Source organism: Falco cherrug, chromosome 5, assembly GCF_023634085.1.
Source record: "Falco cherrug isolate bFalChe1 chromosome 5, bFalChe1.pri, whole genome shotgun sequence".
Lineage (NCBI taxonomy): Eukaryota > Metazoa > Chordata > Aves > Falconiformes > Falconidae > Falco > Falco cherrug.
The window spans coordinates 2,485,799-2,506,330 of record NC_073701.1 but is presented as its reverse complement, the minus strand read 5'-3'; the positions used below and the strand labels follow the sequence as shown (position 1 = coordinate 2,506,330).

The 20,532-nt window shown below is 45.5% G+C and overlaps 1 protein-coding gene across 2 annotated transcripts in view; it reads left to right on the top strand.

Moving 5' to 3' along the window:
• Positions 1 to 20,532, top strand: part of SIDT1 (SID1 transmembrane family member 1) — a 47,929-nt gene that overhangs the window by 8,803 nt on the left and 18,594 nt on the right. The window contains exons 2-10 of one of the 2 annotated variants that reach the window (XM_055710729.1): positions 9,393 to 9,514; positions 10,509 to 10,679; positions 10,872 to 10,917; positions 13,759 to 13,860; positions 15,028 to 15,111; positions 15,861 to 15,876; positions 17,133 to 17,204; positions 17,580 to 17,673; positions 19,358 to 19,401. In XM_055710729.1, coding sequence (XP_055566704.1) covers positions 9,393 to 9,514; positions 10,509 to 10,679; positions 10,872 to 10,917; positions 13,759 to 13,860; positions 15,028 to 15,111; positions 15,861 to 15,876; positions 17,133 to 17,204; positions 17,580 to 17,673; positions 19,358 to 19,401 — 751 coding nt within the window. Of the gene's footprint in view, positions 1 to 9,392; positions 9,515 to 10,508; positions 10,680 to 10,871; positions 10,918 to 13,758; positions 13,861 to 15,027; positions 15,112 to 15,860; positions 15,955 to 17,132; positions 17,205 to 17,579; positions 17,674 to 19,357; positions 19,402 to 20,532 lie in introns of both variants that reach the window. The other variant, XM_055710728.1, reaches the window with a different exon arrangement.

Genomic DNA, 20,532 nt, shown 5'->3' with positions numbered 1-20,532 from the left:
AAGGTTTTGCTTAGTATGAGGTGATGGAAAGGAATCCACAGCAAAGCTCTTGAAAACCTTTGCTTGCAGCAGAAACTGTTGTTGCAGCCTCCTGCCTGCCCTTAAATTCACATCCCCACAGTCTTAAACTGATGTGTAATCTCTGTGGGAAATGCAGACCTAATCATCAATCCAAGGACTCTTCCATGTCAACAAGAGCCTGGTTTATCCTGCTTATTGTTTGCACCCGTGTTGGTCCTGTTCAGCTGTGTGAATCTGGGAACTGTCCCTATTTAGGTAATGGAATTCAGATGCACTTTTTTCTTTCTTGCTTTTTCTTTTCCCCTCCCCCTATCACCAGGATGGTGATAGAACTGAAGTACAAATATTTGTCTTTCCTGGTCTAATATGTTTTTATATAGTGCTGAGAGTTCTCTTTATTCAGCTGTCTGGCTGCTCTGTCCACCTTGAAATACAGAAAAAAGTTCAAGGTCAGTCATCTGAGAAACAAAGCTGTCATGAGCTGGGCTGGTGAATAGAGATGTGCATGGCAGAGGCTGGGCACTGGGAAGGAGTGTGAGGAGCAGAAGTCTCTGAAGCATTCCTGCCCCTGCCCCAGCCCCACAGCGCAAAAGGCAACAGTATGGTTATTGCTGAGAAATGTTAGTGCAGGGCCTGACTGCCAAAGGTACCCGAGGTTGTTCCCCAAGATCCGATCTGGAGTGTCCCACCTCAAACCTAACCGCAGGTATCTGCAGGGCACAAGGATTTCAGCTTGGATGGTACAGGTGAAATTCAGCGCCACATTAGATAGTACCAACACAGACAGCTCCTTCTGCATGTCTGCAAGGAAGAGGAAGATGCCACAGGTCTTCTGCAGTGCTGGAAACAGTCTGCTCCAAAGTGAAGTCCCCCGGCAGCGGTGGTCTTGCAGGAGTGACAGACAGTCTGGCTGACCTTCTTACTGCCCAGGCAAAACCTCCTCCTCATCTCACCAATGCTGAGTGGGGGTCGATGCAGAGGATTCTCATAGTCTTTTTTTTTCTAGTGTGTGGGTTTATTATTGTTTTAAGTAAAAACTACTTCTTAGCTGGTGTTCCTCTCGTCTCTGTGTGCAGAGTAGGATCTTATTTCTGTGTTGGGAGGTGTATGTGATAGGAGCAGTGTTTCTGTAGCAGGGAGTGGTTCTTGTGTCAGAACTGCTTGTTCTTAAAATGAAATAGTCTTTGGAAAGGTGTGGAGGGGGAAATATGTTTGAACTAAATAAATCACCTTTATTTTTTCCTCCTTCTAAAAATATTTTGGTAGAGATGTTGCCCTTAAGGCAAATGCCAAACACTGACTTTCAAAGGGAAAGATGGGACTACTAGCACTGGCTCATTGGTGAATTCATTAAATCTGTTGCACAACAATGTCTATATTGTCTATATCAAGACAACAGAATGTAGGAGCACAACAGATTAAAAGTTTAAGGTAGGTTAATTGGAAGAAGGCCTGAAAAAGCACAGACATCAGTTCATAGGTGCTACATTGTTATCCCTGTCCCTTGTGATGCTTCTGCCAGGCAAAATGTCTTTCTCTAAGACCTGTATTAGGATTCCTTCCACTGTGCACAAAATCAGAGCATGATTGACAGCAAATGAGAAAAGCCCTGCTTGCAGTTAAATGTTAATGATTTCTCCACTTTCCCAAGCTTCCTCGTAATTGCACCTAGGTTCTGCTGAACTTTGTTGCTCTGATATTCTCAAGCTCATTTACAAGTGGGGGGGGATCTGGAGGGACCATTAGTTGGGAACATCTTGCACAGGTCCACAGGCAAATCCCACTTCTTTTATTACTGTGTTTTGGTGGAATAGCTATTATGTCAAGCAGAGGCCGTCAGCCAAAGCTTTGTGCTGCTGGGAGCTGCTGCTGTATCCCTGAGACCTGTGAGGGGGAGGGCAGAGCTGTGTCCTGGGACTGGGATCTGGACCCTCCACTGGAAACGCAGAATCTGCCCACAAGAGGCTCTGTGTTACTGTGGTGATGGCAGCAGGGCAAATAGATGGACTGGGATCTCAATTGCCATCTGTCCAACTTCTTAGTCATTCTATTTGTTCTTGGGCTTTCATTATGAAGATTTTGATGGGGTTAGGTGGTGTGATGTCCTGATCAATCTGGGCTATGTGCAAACGTAGGAAAAGCAGAGGTATTCACTGCAAGTGAGTTGTTAATATATTGAGGTGAAACTTAAAGTACACTGGGAACTTCCTAATGAGCTGCTCTGTAAATGTTGCTTCTGACTTTCAGATGTTCCTCTCTCAAGCACCCTAGTTGAATGTGGCCTGGGAGGCAGCTTTTCCTGTGGAGAGTACAGAGAGAAAGGTGAGAGGTATGAAAGAAGTGTAATGGGATCACAGGTGTGATCCCATTACACTTAGGCCAGAGGTGGTCCTGCCTTGATGCAGCTGGATGCTGCCCCAGATATTATCAGACCTAGAAGAGATCAAGGCACCTGAACATGGGCTTTAATGGGAACAGGGCAAAGGACCTCTAACCAGTTGTTACAGGGAGTAAATAGAGTGCTGAACATAGGAAAGGTGGAGAGAAGTCATGTATGGTGGTAATATAGCATATACCAGGTTTCATGTGGGTAAGAAATGAGATTAAGTGCTTAGATTTTAAAGAATATTAAGCCTTGAGAATCTTGCCTCCCTCCTCCTGGTAATCCCATTTCTTATTAATATAACACTAGCAGTATTACAAGAGAATGGAAACAGCAGCAAAGCTGAGTAAATGTGGTAGATGGTGTATGGTCAGATTAGTTTTGTGGAGAGAGGGAGATCAAATGAGGGGTCTAACTGCTGGATCACAGCAGAGGGAAGGGACCTTCTCTCCCTTCTCATGCTTTTCCCTATCAAAGTGTTAATCACCAAAACTCTTCTCTTGTTTCCTTCCCCTTGCTCTTCTCTGGGATAGATGGGAAACTTGTTGTTTTGTTTTTACTGAGGGTAGTCAAACATCGTAACAGGTCTCCCAGAGAGTTTGTAGAGTCTCCATCCATGGAGATATCTAAAACCCAGCTGGGCAGCTGACTTTAGGTGACCCTGCTTGAGCAGTGGTTGTCGGACTAGATGATCTCCAGCGGTTCCTTCCAACCTCAACCATTTTGGGATTCTGTGATTCACAGCAGTGTTCTTTTGAGAGGTGCTGTATGGTTAAGCTTTATACTATGGCGGGCACCAAACGTGTAAGTGGCCTGCACCTTTGCCTTTGTGGTGGAGACGTGCCACAGGGGCAGTGATTAATTCTTGCTTGTAGTAGGATGTGGGCTGCAGGGTTTTTCTCTGGGTACTGGGCTAGATGCAGAGCAGAAATCTTAGCCCTGAATGTTTGCCCTGCAGCAGCTGTTGCTCTTTGATACCCCCAGGTAAATGCTGCAGCCTTTCTCTGGCATAAGGGTACAAGAGGCACAGGTAAGCCATGCACTTAGTATCCTCCAAGACTTTTCTTGCGCAAGCTTTGGTCATTGGGATCAAAGATTAGGCTGGATGGCAGTTATCATCTTAGGGAGGTCACTTCCACTACTTTTATAATAACCTTGGGGTCAGAATTCATGTTACTGCATGAACAAAGTTACTTTGAGGTCTGTTTGCAAAGACTGAAGCTTTGAGAACTGCCAGGGTTTGAAAAACAGTCTAGGGTCTCCAGGTGCAATATCAGCAGAGCATCAAAGAGGAGAGTGGGATGCTTGAGTGTTGCCCAGAAGAGAGGCCACAGATCTGTCATCTGGGGAGCAGAAGTATTGTTGGGCAACTGCTGGAAAGAGTTGGGGGGTGTGACTTGGGGAGGGAGGGAATGCACCCCAAATACTTGCAAATGAGGCAGCTTCTTGGCCTTTCAGTACTGCAGCTGGAGGGTGGCAGAGCTGTGAGCTGCAGGCTCTGTGACACCATCCCTCTTAACCTGATGTTTGAGGGTTATGCAGTAGAAACTGTACAGGGAGCAGATCTCAGGCTTTGAATGTGTCGGTCCCTGTTTGCTCCCAGTTAAGCCCTAATCATGTTGTTTGCACCCCTCTGCCTCTTTTTACACACTCGAGTCTCAGCATCTGTAAAACGGAGATGATGACTGCCATGGGTATATAGCATGTTGCTGCAAAATCAAGAGGCCTTTCAGTAGTTGCATATTAACTATATGGGGGAAGCCAAAACTCTGGAAGCTAAGCTTTGGTTGCCTTGGCAGACATGGCAGGCATTTGGAGTGGCAGTTGCCACAACTGCAGGGCTGCCTGAAAATAGATGATCAGTCCTTAACAGAATAAATTAGTCTTGGCATTGCTTATTGTTAGGTAAGTAAACATCTATCTAGTAGCCTTAGATTCATAGGCAGGCCTCTTTTTTTTTAATTTTTTTTTTTTTAGTTTATCCCTTCCCTTCCTTAAAGGAAACTAGGCTGTTCAGACTGGTGAAGTACCTAATCTGGAAGAGCCTTGAGATCTCAAAAAAGATATGCTCAGTGCATTCACCTGTAGGTTAAGGAGCAAGAAGCAAGTATCGGTGTTGACAGCAGAGGCAATTTGTAACCCTGTGCATGTAAAGGCAGTAGCTCTTGCTCAAGGATGTTCCAGCCACCCTGGGTGAGGAGCAGCAGGATGTCAAACTAGGATGTGGAGTGGCAGCAGGAGACCTGTGCTGAGTAGGGCCTTGACTGGGTCCAGCTTGCAAAATTTTTCGGCTGCGTTATTGCACCTGCAGCCATGGTCTTAATTAGCTTCCTTTCACAGGAAATGAAAATGCTAAATCTTTTGGCTAGATTCAGTAATGGACATTAAGGGTAGCAGGTGGGTGTCAGGGTAAAAATGTGTGTGAATGGAGCACTAATGAGAAGCTGAACTGTTGGGCTTGGCCAGGAACCTCTCAGGGGTGCCTTTGTTTTGTAAAAGATGGGGGAGGAATGCCCTTCATACTTGCCTTGGGCAGTTACAAAGCTGCAGTGCTTTCACACCCGGTCTACTGTGTCCAGTTCTGGTCTCCCCAGTACAAGATATGTATGGACTTACTGGAGTAAGTCCAGTGCAGAGCCACAAAGACGATGAAGAGACTGGAGCTTCTCTCCTATGAGGAGAGACTGAGAGGGCTGGGACTGTTCAGCCTGCAGCAGGGAAGGCTCCGGGGATCTTATCAATGTGTATAAATACCTGATGGGAGTGAGTGAAGAGGAGACTGGGCTTTTTTCAGTGGGTGCCTGGGCAAGAGTGACAGGACAAGAGGCAGTGGGCACAAGCTGAAACACTGGAAATTCCATCTGAACTTCTTTTAAGGTTGTTTTTTTTTTTTTCCCTAACAGTGAGGGCAGTTAAAGACTGGAACAGGTTGCCTGGGAGGTTGTGGAGACTCCATCTGTGGAGATATCCAGGACCTGACTGAGCCCTGAATGACTTTGCCCTGAGCAAGACATGGTAGGGTTACAAAGCGTGAGGATGGATGCTTATGTCCTGTTAGGCACTGTGGGTTACTGTCTCCTGCAGTGGCAGGAATTGCCATTTCAAATTGGATTCTTAATAGAGGCTCCTAAGGGAAATAGGCTCCCAAACTTGCCTCTTCCCTTTGGATTTAAGGGCTTGCCTTGTCCAGCTGTGTGTTATGCTGTGCAGGTACTTGCTGCTCCCAGGTTCTGGGCTGCATTGGCAGAAATCAATGTAGGCATCGAGGCTGAGATGGAAGCATAGCACAGTTATGAAGATTTGTCTTCTGCTGGGATTTACAGTGCGTGAGGTACAACCTGGGTGTAAATCTTCCAGATGTTGCCCTGCTCCCCTTCTTCAGTTTGGTTTAGTGGGGAGGGAAGTCAAGTTAATAGTGCTGCAGCATTTGCAGCACGGGTACATCTGTAAGCTGCCCTAACTCCAGCCACAAGTTCCAGGCTGCTTGTCCCCATGAGCAGCCTTGCTGGCTGGGTGATCTTGTTCACCCAAAGGCATGCTTGGGGTTACATCTCTGTCAGGCTCCAGCCCCTACTGCTACGTACTCCCAAAGTAGGTGAGGGCTGTTTTCTTATCTTTCCATTTGGGCACAAGCTGTATGAAAGGGGTAGGCAGCAGTCACTCTTGCCTGCCCATGTGATACTTGGCTCATTTGTGAAGCAGAGCACATTCCCCACATCTGATGCAGAGCTCCATGAGGCAGGCAAGGGTCTGGCGAAGCTCCACTGGGAGGAAGGTTGCAATGGCAGACCTCAACACCTTGCGAACTGCATTAAGGTAGAAAACCCTTCCTTTTTGGACAGGACTCGGAGGGCTCTGCTTTGTTTGGTGAATATTAAGAAAATACTTATTTGCATCATCACATGTAGAAGTGTTCAGAGATGTGGTCTTGGCATGGTATTCCCCTCTTTTCACATTAAAATCTAGAAACGCCACAAACTGACCCAGCAGACATTTAAGATCACATAAAATGTCTAGTGAAGGTCTTAGACTGTGAAATACTGGTATTAAAAGTAGTCCTTCAGCCTTGTGTTGGCGGCGTTGTGCTTGTCTGCTTATGAAACAGTATTTGATTATGTGGCCATGGCTCCTCAAATAATACATTGTAGAATGCAGGCAGTGTGTATTCTTACTTGTGTAAGCCAATAGCATGGAAAACACACTGTGCCACTGGAGATAAATGACTTGCTGTGTATGCACTGTAATGCAATAGTGGGAACAACTGGGATTTCCAAAGGGTTTAAGACTAAATTACAGAATTACTCTCACTGTATCTTAATACATATCAAAAGCTGTTGGTTTTTTTTTTTTAAACAGAAAGATAGAGCTCTCTTCTGTGTTTGTAGGATACCTCGGAGCATGTGGGGTTTTTTGGCTGACTTTTTGTAAACAGTCTGAGAATTTCTGTTTATGCATTTTTCCTCTTAGAATCAACATTGAAAATAATTAAGTTTGCTGAAAGGGAAGATCTGAGGTGGGATGAAGAGGCACGCTCACATGTATGCAACTTTCCCTTCTGTGTCCGAAGCCTGGGCAAACAGTAAAAGTAGTACTTTCTTTTTTTTTTTTTTAATATCGCTCAGCATCAGAATATACTTCAAATAGCCAGTCAGCTTCTCAGTTTGAGAATTTAGAAGAAGTAGAGATGCAAATTTTGAAGTCTTCCAGTGACTGCAAATGAATTGTACTAATTTAAAGTAAACCTGACTGTCTGCAGCATATGTATAACCTGCTACATGAGCTATGTTCTGTATTTGTGAAGTCAGTGCAGGAGAGAATGTCCCAAGGTCAGCTTTATTTCTGAGTAGTTGAGGATGCCTCACCCTGTAGTGCTATCTGCTGTGAGTCTCCCCATTGCATTGTGCTGATGTGTTGAGCCCTGGAGGGTTCGCAGAGCTGTCCAACTAGAGGCAGTGTGAATCGCTTCACCTGTGGAGATGGGCTTGCTTTAACTGTTTCATGAGGAAAAAAAAAAAAAAAGGCTGCTGGACAGGTAGCTGGAGTGTGTCCTTTCTGCAACTACAGTTGGTTTCTCCATGGATGGAGAATGACTCCACGTGCCTGCAGAACTCTGGTTTGACCATCGTGTCTTCATGCTCCTTAAATCGGTTTTCTTGTTCAGTTCCAATGTTGCTTCACTTGAGTCCCTGTTCCTTGTCACAATGACTAGAGCAAACAGCTACAAACAAGCAGCAGCTTGTTCAGCCCTGTCCCTGTGTTTCCCAGTTATACCAATGTGTGCTGGCTCGGCTGCCCCAACCAAGCAGGGCAGCCACACAGACTAAGGAAGCCACGTAACCTTCCAGTGCTGTCTGGTAGTGGTGGCCTCCTGCGTTGATACCCTTCAGGTGTTACCTGTGAGTCTTGCTTTGTGATGGTGTTTTTCTTAACTTGGCTTTAGCACCCTACAGTGACATTTACTTGGAAACAAAATTGCATTTGTAGTTTTTGTGGTCAGAAGGAAAAGCTGGAAGGCATGCCAAAAGAGTATTACAAAGATTTAGAAACCAGAAGACAATGGAAAAAGATTCCAGTGTTTGCCCTTCTATCTCAAGGGGGTTTTAATTAAGGTATTTATGATGTTTTTTGCTGAAGACTTTATTTTTCAGGAAATGGTGGCTGTAGCCTCTGTATTATTGTGATGATGGCAGGAAAATTGATAATGACTGTGGCTTTCAAGAAGGTGTTTTGTTCCAGTAAACTGAACTCCCATGTGAGCCTAGAATCACTAAACAAGAATAAATAGGAAATTTTCTTTTAGATTTGTGATTGTAGATGCAAGTCCTTTCTCTGAACCCGGTGTCCCCGGTGTACACATCAGCTGCCATCTCAGATAGCTGTCCTTCTGCTACCTTGCTAACTCTATGTTTTTTCAGAAGGTAACACACCCCTTATACCCTCCAAGAACAGTAAAGGTAGAAAGTTGAAATATCTGTTAAGTCTTTCACTGATCTAGTGGGAGTCCATTCTAACCTTTCAAGATGTTGTGGGGTTAATATATGTATATCTTATCTACCTAATATGCTTTCATCAATTAAAGGCCTCTAATTGAGATGTACTGTCTCTTCTGGTGAATTATGCATTCTTGTACCCTGTTTTCTTGAGCAAAACGTGCAGCTTTGGAGAGGGACCTGAAGAGATGTTATTTTCAAATAGAAATGGTACCTCTTCCATCTGGTGCAGACTAACTGCTTGCTTGCTTCTCAAGGCAAGTAGTAAACTGAAAAGCATTCTACCCCACAGCCATCCTACCTCTGCAACAGTGTGGTGGCCAGATAATGTAAGGAGAAATTTCAGTTGCTGGCACAGTGGGCTGCATTAAAACCCTTGGTCACAAACCAAAGCAGCCTTCCTTGCCCAGTTGAGGGCAGTCAGCAGTGTATTCCTGTTCTGTTAGGTGGAGTATATATGGTTTTTAGTCATCTCTGTGTCATTTACAGCAGAGCCAGGTACTAGCTGCTCACCTGCTTTTTCATCCCTAACTATTAATGTTGTCATCTTTGTGACTTCCCAGTAATGTTGATTTAGTTGAGTTCATAAGAGTCGAAGCAAGAAAATTCTCAGTTTTAGCCTTGGGTCTGTTTTGTGTGTGTGTTCTTAGTTTTATAACACAACTCAGGTTGCTCCCAATTGAGTAGATGGAAGCTACTGAATTATCTTCCTCTTAAGTCTGTTGCATTTGTCCGCTGTCTCTTGTCTGACAGGCACCCCTGACCTGGGGATGGGGCTGTGGTTCTGGGTTAGAGCAGCTGCAAGGAGGCACTTCTGTAAATGACCTCTGGATCTGAATAACCAGTCCAGTGACGAACATTGTTGATCTCCCTGTGGCTATTGCCAGAATCTAGATCAGACTGAGGAAGGGAGACAGACTTCTCCCACCTAGATTTGGAGCTGTCTTGTTTTTGTCTTTGACTAACACCTGTCTGTACTGCCATTTCTCTTCCCACAGGTAGATGCAGTGCGGGTATACGTGAACAGCAACTCTGAGAACCTCCAATACCCTGTCCTGTTTGTAGTTCGCCAACAGAAGGGAGTGCTGTCATGGCAGGTCCCATTAATTTTTCGAGGCCTGTAAGTGCTGGAATCTCTTCCTTGTAACACACTTGTCTGCCGGCTGTACCCATTATCAGCCTTCCTCAAGTGCTAGATCTTGCTGTTTGTGTAGACTGCAGGGCTTGGTTGCAAAGCATGCTTGCTCACTGGCAGCTGAATGTAGGAAGACCAGGATTTGATTGTTAACCTCTTACTTGGCAGCCTGCTCTTGTCTCTTAGTTTCTCAGGTATGTACGTGGAGTACCAGAAGCTTGTCTGCTGGGGAACTGCCTGTGTCACTAGTCAGTGAATCTACCACATGGCATTGTTGTCATTCCCACAGATGCTTGTGGTGTGTGCAAGTAGTTCTTGGGCTGTAGTTTGGAGCAAGGTTTGAGCAGGCTCTGGCAAGAGCACCCTAACTGCTGTGTTACAGTGCATTTGGGGAATAAGAGGCTCTCCTCTGTTTCTCACCCTGGGTACACCTAAGTTGATCCTATTCTGGGGTGGGTGGGTGGTTGTTTTGGGGGTGCTTTCTTTGTAAAAGTGATACCACTTTGTATCTTCAGCAACCTTGGAGCACGTTAGGCTGCAAGTACTGAGAATCTGCAGGCATCTTAGACCATCTGAGATGTGAAGCTTCATCCTGTGACTGAAATCCTGGTGCTGGGCAGCAGATACCCTGCAGTGTCTTGCCTGATGTAGGGGATGGTCAGAGCAGCAGTTCTGGGCTGTTGTTGCTCCATCTGCCTCCAGCAAATGGCAGATGTGTTAGATCTGCAGATGGCACAGGCAGCCTCGAGGGAGTGAAGTGTTGGGGATGGCCAGTCCCATGTGCAGGCTGCAAGAGGCGACAGAGGTGGAGTTTGAGCTCTGAATACAATAGTGAATGATCTTGGCCTTTCAGCTTACTATTTCAGTTGTGCAAGCAGAGGAAAAATAATGCCATTCTTAGAACTAACAAAAACTTTTTAACTGCTATCTCTCTTTTTCCATCCAACTTTCCCTTCCCTCCTTCCCCCGGCTGTTGTAGCTATCAGAAGACCTACAATTACCAAGAAGTGAGTCGGACCCTCTGTCCCTCTGAGCCAACAGCTGAAATGGGACCCTCTGACCAGGTTATATTTGTGGACGTCGCTTCCATGGCACCATTTAATATTGCGTATGAGCTGCTAGTCACCAGGCTGGAGAACTTCCAACTTGAGTAAGCTGGGGTGTGAGAATACAAAAGTAATTTCTTCATGTATCTGTTATACAGGGATTTGGTCCATCTGCCTACTCTTCCCTTCTTTTTCTTTCCCAGAATTTTTTTTTCTTTTGCTTAATCTGAAGGTATACTGTGCATATTCCAGCTCTGAATGTTTTAGGCTTCAACATGCTGGCATTTCTTTTCTAGGACCAACAAAGCCTTTAACTTCACTGCCAGCCCTTCCCAGCCCCAGGTAAGGAGGAGTCCTGTGTGGTGTTGCTTGTATGTCTTGCCAACATCCAAATGATTGACTTGATCCTTAGTTACAGGTAACAGAAACCTTACATTACTAGGTTGTTCCCCCTCTTAGAGTGCAGGGATACTTCCTTACTGTTGAATTTTCTGTGGATATAGTCAAGAAGTAGCAGTGCCTCAGCCCCTCTAGGGGTACATTTAGGGTCCTCCTGTAAAGCAATTAAGCGAACCAAACCCCATGATCAGAATAAATGAATGGTATCTGCAATTCAGAAAATTACAGAGATCATCAGACTGCTACACTTCATGGGAAGTGAGATGGTGTGCACCGGTGTCCTGTTCCAGCTAGTGCTGGTGCAGTTGCCCAAGTGTGACTTGGCAAGCTGTAGTCTTCACTGGAGTAAAATAAATACATAAATAAATAAGCTGTAAAGGTACAGCAGAACTCAAACCGCTATTCCTTGCTCAGGGCAGCAAGTCAAGTTGCGAGGTGATAAATGAAATGCCTGATAAGTCTGGTGGTTATTTCAGAAGAGAGCACACGTGTACAGCACATCCAGCTGAGCAGCCTTGTTTAGAGCTCTGCAGGTGCTACAAGTCCTCTCGAATAAAAATCCTGTTGGCAGTAACTATAGTGATACAGGAGCTCATAGAGCTGGGAAAGTATGCAATTTACACAGGCTGTCTGGTACTCCATTTTTATTGTTGTTATCACTGTTAGTAACACCACTTAATTTCACGTTCCCTATTACCAGACATCTCAGCTAATCTTTTCTGCTGTCAAATGTCTTAAGCTGTTTTGCAGATACATGCAGTATTTTATACTATAGAAGCATAGGGAATGGTGGTGGCTCTTTATAAACCCTCGTTACTTTGGATCTTGTAATTTGAATGTAGAGTGTTTAGGATCTGGCATGGAATTAACTTTGTGACTTTGGTCTGTTACTTGTCACAATTAATAATATGAGATTGGTGACTTTTAGTTACAGACCAGATGTAGAGAGTAGAAGATGAATGAGTGATTCTTAATTGGTATAATGCTGAGGGTTTTGTAAATCAAAGTATTAAGTAGTCGGGCTGAGGGGAGGAATAGAAAGAAAAAAAAAAAAGGGCAATTCAAAACCTAGATGGGTGTTGGAATAGCCCTAAGACTGGAAAAAGACAAGCATAAAAACTGCAGGAGTTGTTGTCTGGAACCTAGCTTATGCCTGGGGGCAAAAGGAGAAATTAGATATGCTCATATAGGTCAGGAGTGCTGTCTGAATGTGTTTATACCACTCACAATCTGTGCAGCAAGAGAACTGTAGGTCTCAATACCCCTCGTGTTATTTCTGCACCCTGATATAAGCATGGCTTAAAAAGAAAATGATAGAAGGGTCCTCATGGGTGACTTCCTTAAGGACCTAAAGCTTTCCAAGGGTAGTGCACCTGGAAAACCAAGTAGCTGACTGCCAGTGTCCTTGCTTGGCAGAGATAGAACATGCTCAGGTGAAGAAACCGGCTTGGTGAGTTTTCAGTTTGTAAGGACTCGCAGTTGGAGCCAGCGCTTCCTCAGCAGTGAAGGGACCCTGCCTGGGGAGGGGTGGTGGGAAGAAATGCTTTAGTAGAATAGGGACGAACTTGGAAGAGGCTTGGGTGACTTCTTGCTTGCCCCTGCCCTGGCAGGTGTGGGCTCCACTTGCTGGGAAGGGGATGGGGGAAACGAAACAGGAAACAGCTGGCCCTTGCTCTGCACTAAGGCTTCTGTGACTTAGAGGGAGCTTGCCAGCTGGGAATGTCTCTGGTTAGGGTTTTGGAGCAGCAGCTGCAGTAGCCTCTGAGGTGACAGTAAGGGAGGAAGGTGGCTGGTGGCAGTCCTCAGCCTTGTGTCCCCTCTGAGGTGGGGTGAGGTGCCCACCAGCCCCTTGCAGTAGCTGTGAGCCTGAGCTCTCAGGGTCTGCACCCAAGTGGGACAATGGGAGCCCTTGCAACAAGCCTGCCTGTAAGGGCAGGCGCAGAAACCTTACTTCTGCAGCAGCTGGCTGGTAAAGTATATTAAACTTTTACTGGAAAAATGTGTAAATAATCGCGTTGCCTGGGACATCTCTTCCCAAATCTGAAAAGGCCTTTGCTGGGACATGGAAGGGCATTTCCTGACCCCACAGTGACCCTGCAGGCTGTGCTGTGGGCCTGCTCAAAGCATGGAAGCACAAGAAACACTATTCCTTGCCCCCAGAGGAAAAGTAGGAATATTGGCAGATGTTAGTCTCTCCCAATTTATTTCAGAGCTATAGCTGAATTATTTTCAAAGCCGAAGTGAGAAAATCCTCAGTACCCTTTGGCCTCAAACCCCTAAATTCTACAACAAATATCAGGCATTTATTTATGAAACACTTAACAGAGTTGCAACCATTTTACCCAGTACATTTCATAGTCTGTCTTTGAGGCAGCCCATCTGAGATAAACTCCATTATACGTTCCATATATAATGTACAGCCAGCAGTATGGAAACATCTGGAAGTTGCTCAAAGCAACATAAAATGGAGTAAGATATAAAATGAAGTCACTTTAGCTTGATCAGGTGGAAAAAAGCTTAAGGGGCAGCAGAAGCTATGCTATGTCTTGCATGTTGAAGATGTCTGTCTAACAGTGTGCTGTGCAAAGGGGAGAATTGTCTGTAGATGTTTAATCTGCTTTTCTGTAATGTAAGGTCCTAATATTTGAAATCTGAATTTTTGTGAAAGCTCCTCACATCCAACCCTGAAGCCCAGCTTGGGCTGTGCAGGTACCTTAGGGAAGTTCTGAATCTACTGGGTGTGATTTCTGGACCATAACTCTCAGCACTCTGCTTTCTCCTCAGTATTTTCTGTACAAATTTCCTCAGGATGTTGATTCAGTCATTATTAAAGTGGTGTCTGATGCAGTCTACCCATGCTCGGTTGTCTCCGTCCAGGATATTGTGGTAAGTCTGAGCCAAGGAGGGCAAGGAGCTGCCTGGTGGAGCTCTGTGTCCTGCTGTGAGGGGATCTGTGCCCTGACAGGGAGAAAAGCCCTAGGAAGGGCTTCACCCTAGTGTGGTGGTGATGGTGAGGGGAGCCCCTGTGAAAATTCTGTGGGAAGGAGGCAAAGACAGATGCTGAGTTCAAGCAGCTTGTACAGAGAATTCTGTTGCAAATAGGTGAACAATCTGTTCCTCTCCAACCTCTCCGTAGGGTATTTGTTGTGTTCCCCTTGTGAGGTTTAATTCCCTGCTGCCTTGTGACATGGGTCTGTCTCTCCATGGAGCGGTGTTGGATGGGATGCTGATGGATGAGGGAGGGGACAGTGCAGTTCCCTTGACTCTTCCCTGGCTCAAGCCAGCATTGGGAGTTTCAGATTTCCAGACGGTGAGGTCTCTCCTTACCAGTTGGATTCCTTTCTTATGCAATTGTTCATCCCCTTTCCTGGGAAGAGAACAGCTGTTCCATGCCATGGAGCTTGGCTGTTGCTTGCAGCTGGGAAATAGCATATCTATCCTCCTTCCCCATCTCCCTGAATGATGCAGGGTCCTGCAGTGTATGAGCAGCAAGGTGGTGACAGAGGTGCAAGATGCCTTGGCTGCTGGCTCTGAAGTTCTGGCAGTCGCCTTTAATACCTGGGGTGAGGAGAGAAATGGATAACATCAACTCATGCCCACATCCCTGTGTTTGAATGGTAGAAGGGCAGGAGGGGAGACTGTGACAGGTGATTTTCAACCTATCAGGCGTTAAGAGTAGTGGGAGAGTAAAACGAGGGTAAGCACTTGGTGTATAGTACAGGCTGCAAAAGCACATGACACAACCAGTGTACAGCTGAGTGTATGCGCTGCCCTGTGGGAATGGTGGAGAGATCAATCTGGCTGAGTTCTCTTCTGGGATTAAACTGCAGCCCTCTTGTGAGAATGCAGAGATCGCTGAGTGCAGGCAGGCCACAAGTGGTATCTTCAGAGCAGCTTTTCTAACTTCTGAATGGGTCTTGCTTGTTTTGTTCCCTTTGTCACCTCAAGTGGGGCCTTTTTCTGCTGTTCTGCACTGTCTGTTCTCCTGCTGGCTCCCTTCAAAATTAGTTCAGATTTTGTTCCTGGTTTAACCCTTAGTTGTGTCTGTTTTAGTGCCCAGTGTATGACCTGGACCATAATGTGGAGTTCAATGGTGTTTACCAGTCTATGACTAAGCAAGCAGCCATAACCGTGCAGGTGAGATGCTGATTTTTGTCCCAGTGTTGCTTTTTCTCAGTGGCTTCTCCTATGCATTCCTAGTTGTCTTTTGTTGATGCTTGTATGGCTGTGAGCCTTTGCTTTTATTAGATCAACCGATAAGTGGAAGGAAGCGGTGCTACCTTTTACTACAAAACCTTGTTTACCTTTGTTTAGATAGGTGTGTTATGTCCTAGATACTGAGGTTCTAGATCAGAATGGCTCTAGCCAAGTGTCTTCTGTTCAAACCTTGGCTCTTCTACCACTGAGTGGTGGTAGTAGGGCCTTTATAATAATCAAAGCTGAGGCAGATGGTTTGCAGTAATTAAAGCAATATAAATTTTTTATTTATTTTAAAATTTAAATTATTTAAATCAGTATTTTAAATAAAACATTTAAAGTAACTAAGTGCATTAGTATTGGTTCATTTATTTTTAAAATTTAAATTATTTAATATTAAAAATAATTATTTAAAGTAACTAAATAAATGCGTTAGTACTGGTTTGTTTGTTCTGGGGCACTGCCATACTGATACTGGTGAACTCAGTCAGCTTATTGTCCGCAAGGATGAGGAGAGCATCCCCAGGAGCCAAGCTCTGTCCAGAATAGGCTGGTCTCTGTAAGGCTGGTGCCTGTGTAGCAACTAAAACCTGATCGCTGGCCTTTTGGAGCACTGCCTCTACTTTGCATTGGAGGGAGAGGCTCCTTCACATTTCATGGATTCTGTCTTCTTCCATCCTCCTGTGCAGAGAAAAGACTTCCCAGGTGAGCAGTTCTTTGTTGTGTTCGTCATCAAGCCGGAGGATTATGCCTGTGGGGGTTCTGTGCCTTCTTCCATTCATGGTAAGGCATGCTGGGAGGTGGATTTGGTTGCTGCGTCTAGGTGATGGAGCAGCAGGAGTGTCTTGTGGGGTGACATGGAATGCTCATATGGCTCTGTCTTATGCAGGTAGCTGTGAGGAAGAGTGAAGTAGTACATTTGATATTGTTGGGTAGATTAAAAGTCTTGTTCAGTCAAGGAGGTGACTGGCTTGCTGGCGTTATGTGATTTTTCAAAGGAGTTACTGGTGTCTTGGGAAATACTGGAGACATCCAGACAATGCTTCTTACAGCTTTCCAGTTGGTTGTTTCCCCCTCACCTCACCTCTGCTGCTGTATTATCCTCCTGCCTGCATGGAGGCCCAGATGGCTGTTCCTGCAGATAGCATCTTCTCCCACTGCTATCTTGGGATCTGTGACAGCCCTGGACTTGGGGGAACAGGAAAAATTAATAATTTTGAGAGAATAATTTTAAAAGAGATGTGTTCTAGTGCCTTTGCCAACTAGAAAATACTGTGTCTACTTCCTGGGCAGTGATAAAAGCAAAGCCTCTACCACTTGTGGTGGCTGTAACTGGAGTGGGGACATTCCTGTCCTCAAAGTCAGATGGCATCCTCCCTGCAGGAGAAGCAAGACTGCAACCAACAGATATACTGGGGTCTCCCAACAGCCCCCACCCCCTTACAATGTCCCCCCTAAAAAAAGAACTGTTACCTTCTGGGTGTCTTTCTCTCATCCTAAAGCTGTCAGCAGAGCTGTACTAGCAGGGTGTGCTAAGCCCTGCTGAAACATAGCAAGTTGCTAGCATGGCATGCTGCACAGAAACATTTTGTCAGCAGAGCTTTGGTCAAAGGCAAAAAAGGGGTCCCAGTATCTGTAGTGAGAGAACCTGCCCTTGGGGAACTAGATGAATGAGAGACGAGGTGCCCTTGGGATTCAGACATCCAGATTTGAGCAATGTATGGAAGGCTCAAGCAGGATTTGTAGTCTGAAAACCAGGTTGTGGATAGGCAGGTTGGGGAAAACATATGGAAAAGGCTGTATATTGATAAGTTTGAGACGGGTTTAAAGCAAAATCACACACAGATTATAGTGAAAAGCCAGACCCTGGTGGTTTTGCAAGTGCAGAGAACTGAGATCAGGGCCAGAGATTATGAATGTGTGATTGTTTCTTTATTTACTGTGCACTTTGCATCTCACAGGGAATGTCAACCGTACCTTGAACCTGCAGCGAACAAAGAACCTTCAAGTGACGATTGTGCCCTCCATTAAAAGTCAGTGTCTTTGGGCAGAGCAATGCAACTTTACAGGGGGACTTGGCCCTTCTGCGTAGAATGGTATGGCAGGGTTGGTGCAGAAAACACCAGCAAAGAAGTCAAAACCAACTGGAGCCCTGATCCCTTACAGGAGGTGCCGTGTGGCACAGAGTGGTCTCATGGGCACACCAACTAGCATTGGGGTGAAGAAATAAGGGGAGACCTTGCAACAGGTTCTGGCATTTCCTCTTGAAGAAAGCAGATAGGTTTTGAAGGGCTCTTTGGGGGTGGGCATTGGCAGCAGGTGGTGTTGGGAAGAGCAGGACAAGAGTGCTGGCTATGAGAGGGGCTGTCCCTGCTCTGTGAGCTGACTGATGCCTTGTCTTTTCTTAGAGTCTGTTTACGTCCAGGCTATGTTCTTCAGCTTCCTGAGTTTCCTCTCCTTTTACCTGGGCTCAGTGGTTGTTGCTTTTGTGCACTACATCAGGTGAGTCAAGGGTTTTACAAGAACAGCCTTTGTGTTTCTCATCATCCTCAGACATGTCTCTGTCTCACCCTGCATTACATCTGGGGCAAAAGGGGCAGCAAGCATCTGAACAGAGCAGCCAAAGAAGTCTGTGACTGCCCAGTGGGCTCATACTGACCATAAGCCAGAAGACTTTTCTTCCTGTGCTAGGGGGGCTGTGGCAATGATGAAACCCTAAGGCTCTGCCATCTAGCTTTTGTAGTGCCCTACCCCTGAGTTTCCTTATATAAGACAGTGGGTAGCAGGTAGGAATTGTGATGGGACCACTCTGGGATATGGGGTGCCAGAGCACTGGGAAACCAAGGTACTTCCCAGAATGATGGACTGAGTACTGCCCTAAGTGCCAGTGACCCAAATAGGGCCTTGGAGTCCTGAGGGTGCTGGTTTCCTTTCTGAACTACTTCCCCTGTTGCAGACCTTGGTGTCTGGACTTGTGTTGAGGAGAATATCTGCATCTGAGGTGAATCTGGGCACAGCTACCATGACAGGTTGTTCTAGGGAGCAAAAGAAAAAAAAATAGGCAAAACTCTTTCCCAGCTGCCCTAGGCCCTACTGTTAGCTCACTGGAGGCAACCTTGAAGTCCTCTTGAGTGAGAGAAAGGACTGGAGGAGCAGGAAGGGGACAGTAGCCTAAAAGAGAGGTAAGATTTGCCCCTGTAGGGCAGCTAACAACTAGCACAGGGTGAGAGCCTTGGTGAGGCAGCTGCTCTTAAGGCAGTGGCGATGGTGGGGTTTGTGATCAGTCAGTGACTGCTGCCTGTGTAGGCAGTGATAACGGTTAAGTGAATCCTTTGTCCAAAGCATGGAGGCTTGAGAGGAGGGAGGCTCCTTCAACACTCTTTTATCAAAAAAAGATACAAAACTTTCATCAAATAGCAGGTTGGTTTTGTGGGAACAACACCTCTCGGCCAGCTCCTCAGACAGAATGTGGCAAAAGAGTGTTCAGCTGCTTCAGAAGAGGGGATCTGAAGAGTTTGATGCTCTGAAACAAAATAATTTCAAGATGGGGGCATGGCTTAACTTAGACACATCCATGAAACAACATCTAATTGGAAAAATTCAACGAAGTTACTTAAGCCTATGTGCTCTTTTTTGCCGATGTTGTTTTTTGTTGTGTGGGCCATATGACTGTTTTATTTTTTTTCCCCCTTACCCTCCCCTGCTTGGCATTTGCATCGGAGAAGGTGGTATTGGCTTCTTAAGTGTCATGCTGATGTGTGCCTCTAGCTCCTGTTGACCTTTCAGTAGATTCTTATGCACTCGGTTCCCTGAGCAGGGGCGCTGGGTTTGGGAAGGTGGTCTGAGAGTCTCTTCCAACTCCCAGCTGAGCAGTGTAGGATGGGACAGTTGTTTGACTGGTTGTCCTGCCTCTGGTGGATAGCTGAAGGGGTAAAAAAATATAAAAATCTCTGTTGCTCTGGAAATCAAGCAGTCGTGGCTGAGCCATGTCTAGTCCAAACAGTATTTTTCTTTTTTTGTTGTTGTTGTTTTTGTTTATTTTGTGGTTTAGTTTTGTTGGTTTCGTTTGGTTGGGTTTTTAGGCCTTGCACCATATTTACCTATTGATGTCCTAGATAAGCCTGCTGTGGCTGGCAGGTGATGGATTTTGTTGGCTATTTCAAAAGTGCTGTCTGTTCCTTTCCAGGGTTCAGAGGAAGGCTTTGGCTGACAGATTGAGTCCTGAGGACGGTAAGGTCCCTTTCCTGTTATGTGACAGTCTTAAGTGAACAGCACAGGTCCCAGGCCAGGCAAGGGACAGGCTGTCAGTCAAGTACCTTCTGTCCCTTCAAGCCTTCTTCCCTGTACGTGTACCACATATCTTCCATCAGCACCAGAGACTGTTAGAGCTTCCTCTCTGCCCTCACAAGAGAGGGTGTTTGAAGCAGGCTCCTCTGAGCCTGGTCCTCATCCCCAGCCTAAAGAGCTGGCTTTTAGAGGGGTGGAGGAAGCACAAGCTTTGACTAGACCTGGCTGCAAACTAGCGTGCTTGATGCGAGATCTGTCCATTTCTAAGCAAGGCACTTCGAGTTTGTTAGCTTTTGTGCTTTAAGATTTCCTCTGCCTGGTTTAAGCATGGTGTCTCCTATTTAATTTAAATTTTAATTTATTTTTAACTGGGACTTGTAGACAACCAACTGATTGAATGACTAATACAGTTAGGTAGTGTTGTTCGTGTTATTTACTTTGGTATTGGATTCAGTTTACTTTATGCTGCACCCACATTTCAACATACTGCAGATTTCTGTGTTATAAAAACATAGCTGCATCTAAGAGCCTATCCATGAGAGATGGAAATTTTTATCATGTGGATGGGTGTGCAGGGGCACTGGGAGTTTCTGCTTTCTGGAGAAGTGTGGGAGGCTGGCTGTTTCAGCCGTTTCATTTTGTTTAAATATTTAGTGCCTGCAAAGTAGTTCAAAGTATTGGTGATGATAAAGACATCATCATTTGTACCTCTTTCCTGGGGAGAGGGAGGACATTATACTTTGGCAGCATGCAAAGGTTCTTGGTGTGTTGTCATTCCCACCCCCCCACCACCCCCCTTTTCTTTTTTAATCACCAGCTTCTTCAGTCTCTCTGATCTGCTACATATTACTAGATAAGCATACTAGTATAACTGAGCAGTGATTAAAGGATCAGCAGTGGAACTTCATTGTGGCCTGGCATTACTTGGGTTAATATTTCTGCCAAGGACCTGGGGGCATTTGGATTCTCAGGAGTTGCTTCTTCAGCCACTGAGATCACATATGCATCCCTGCAGTAAGTGGAATGTGTGTGAAAGGTTTTCCTCACAACTGAATAATCAGGGGACTGTAATAA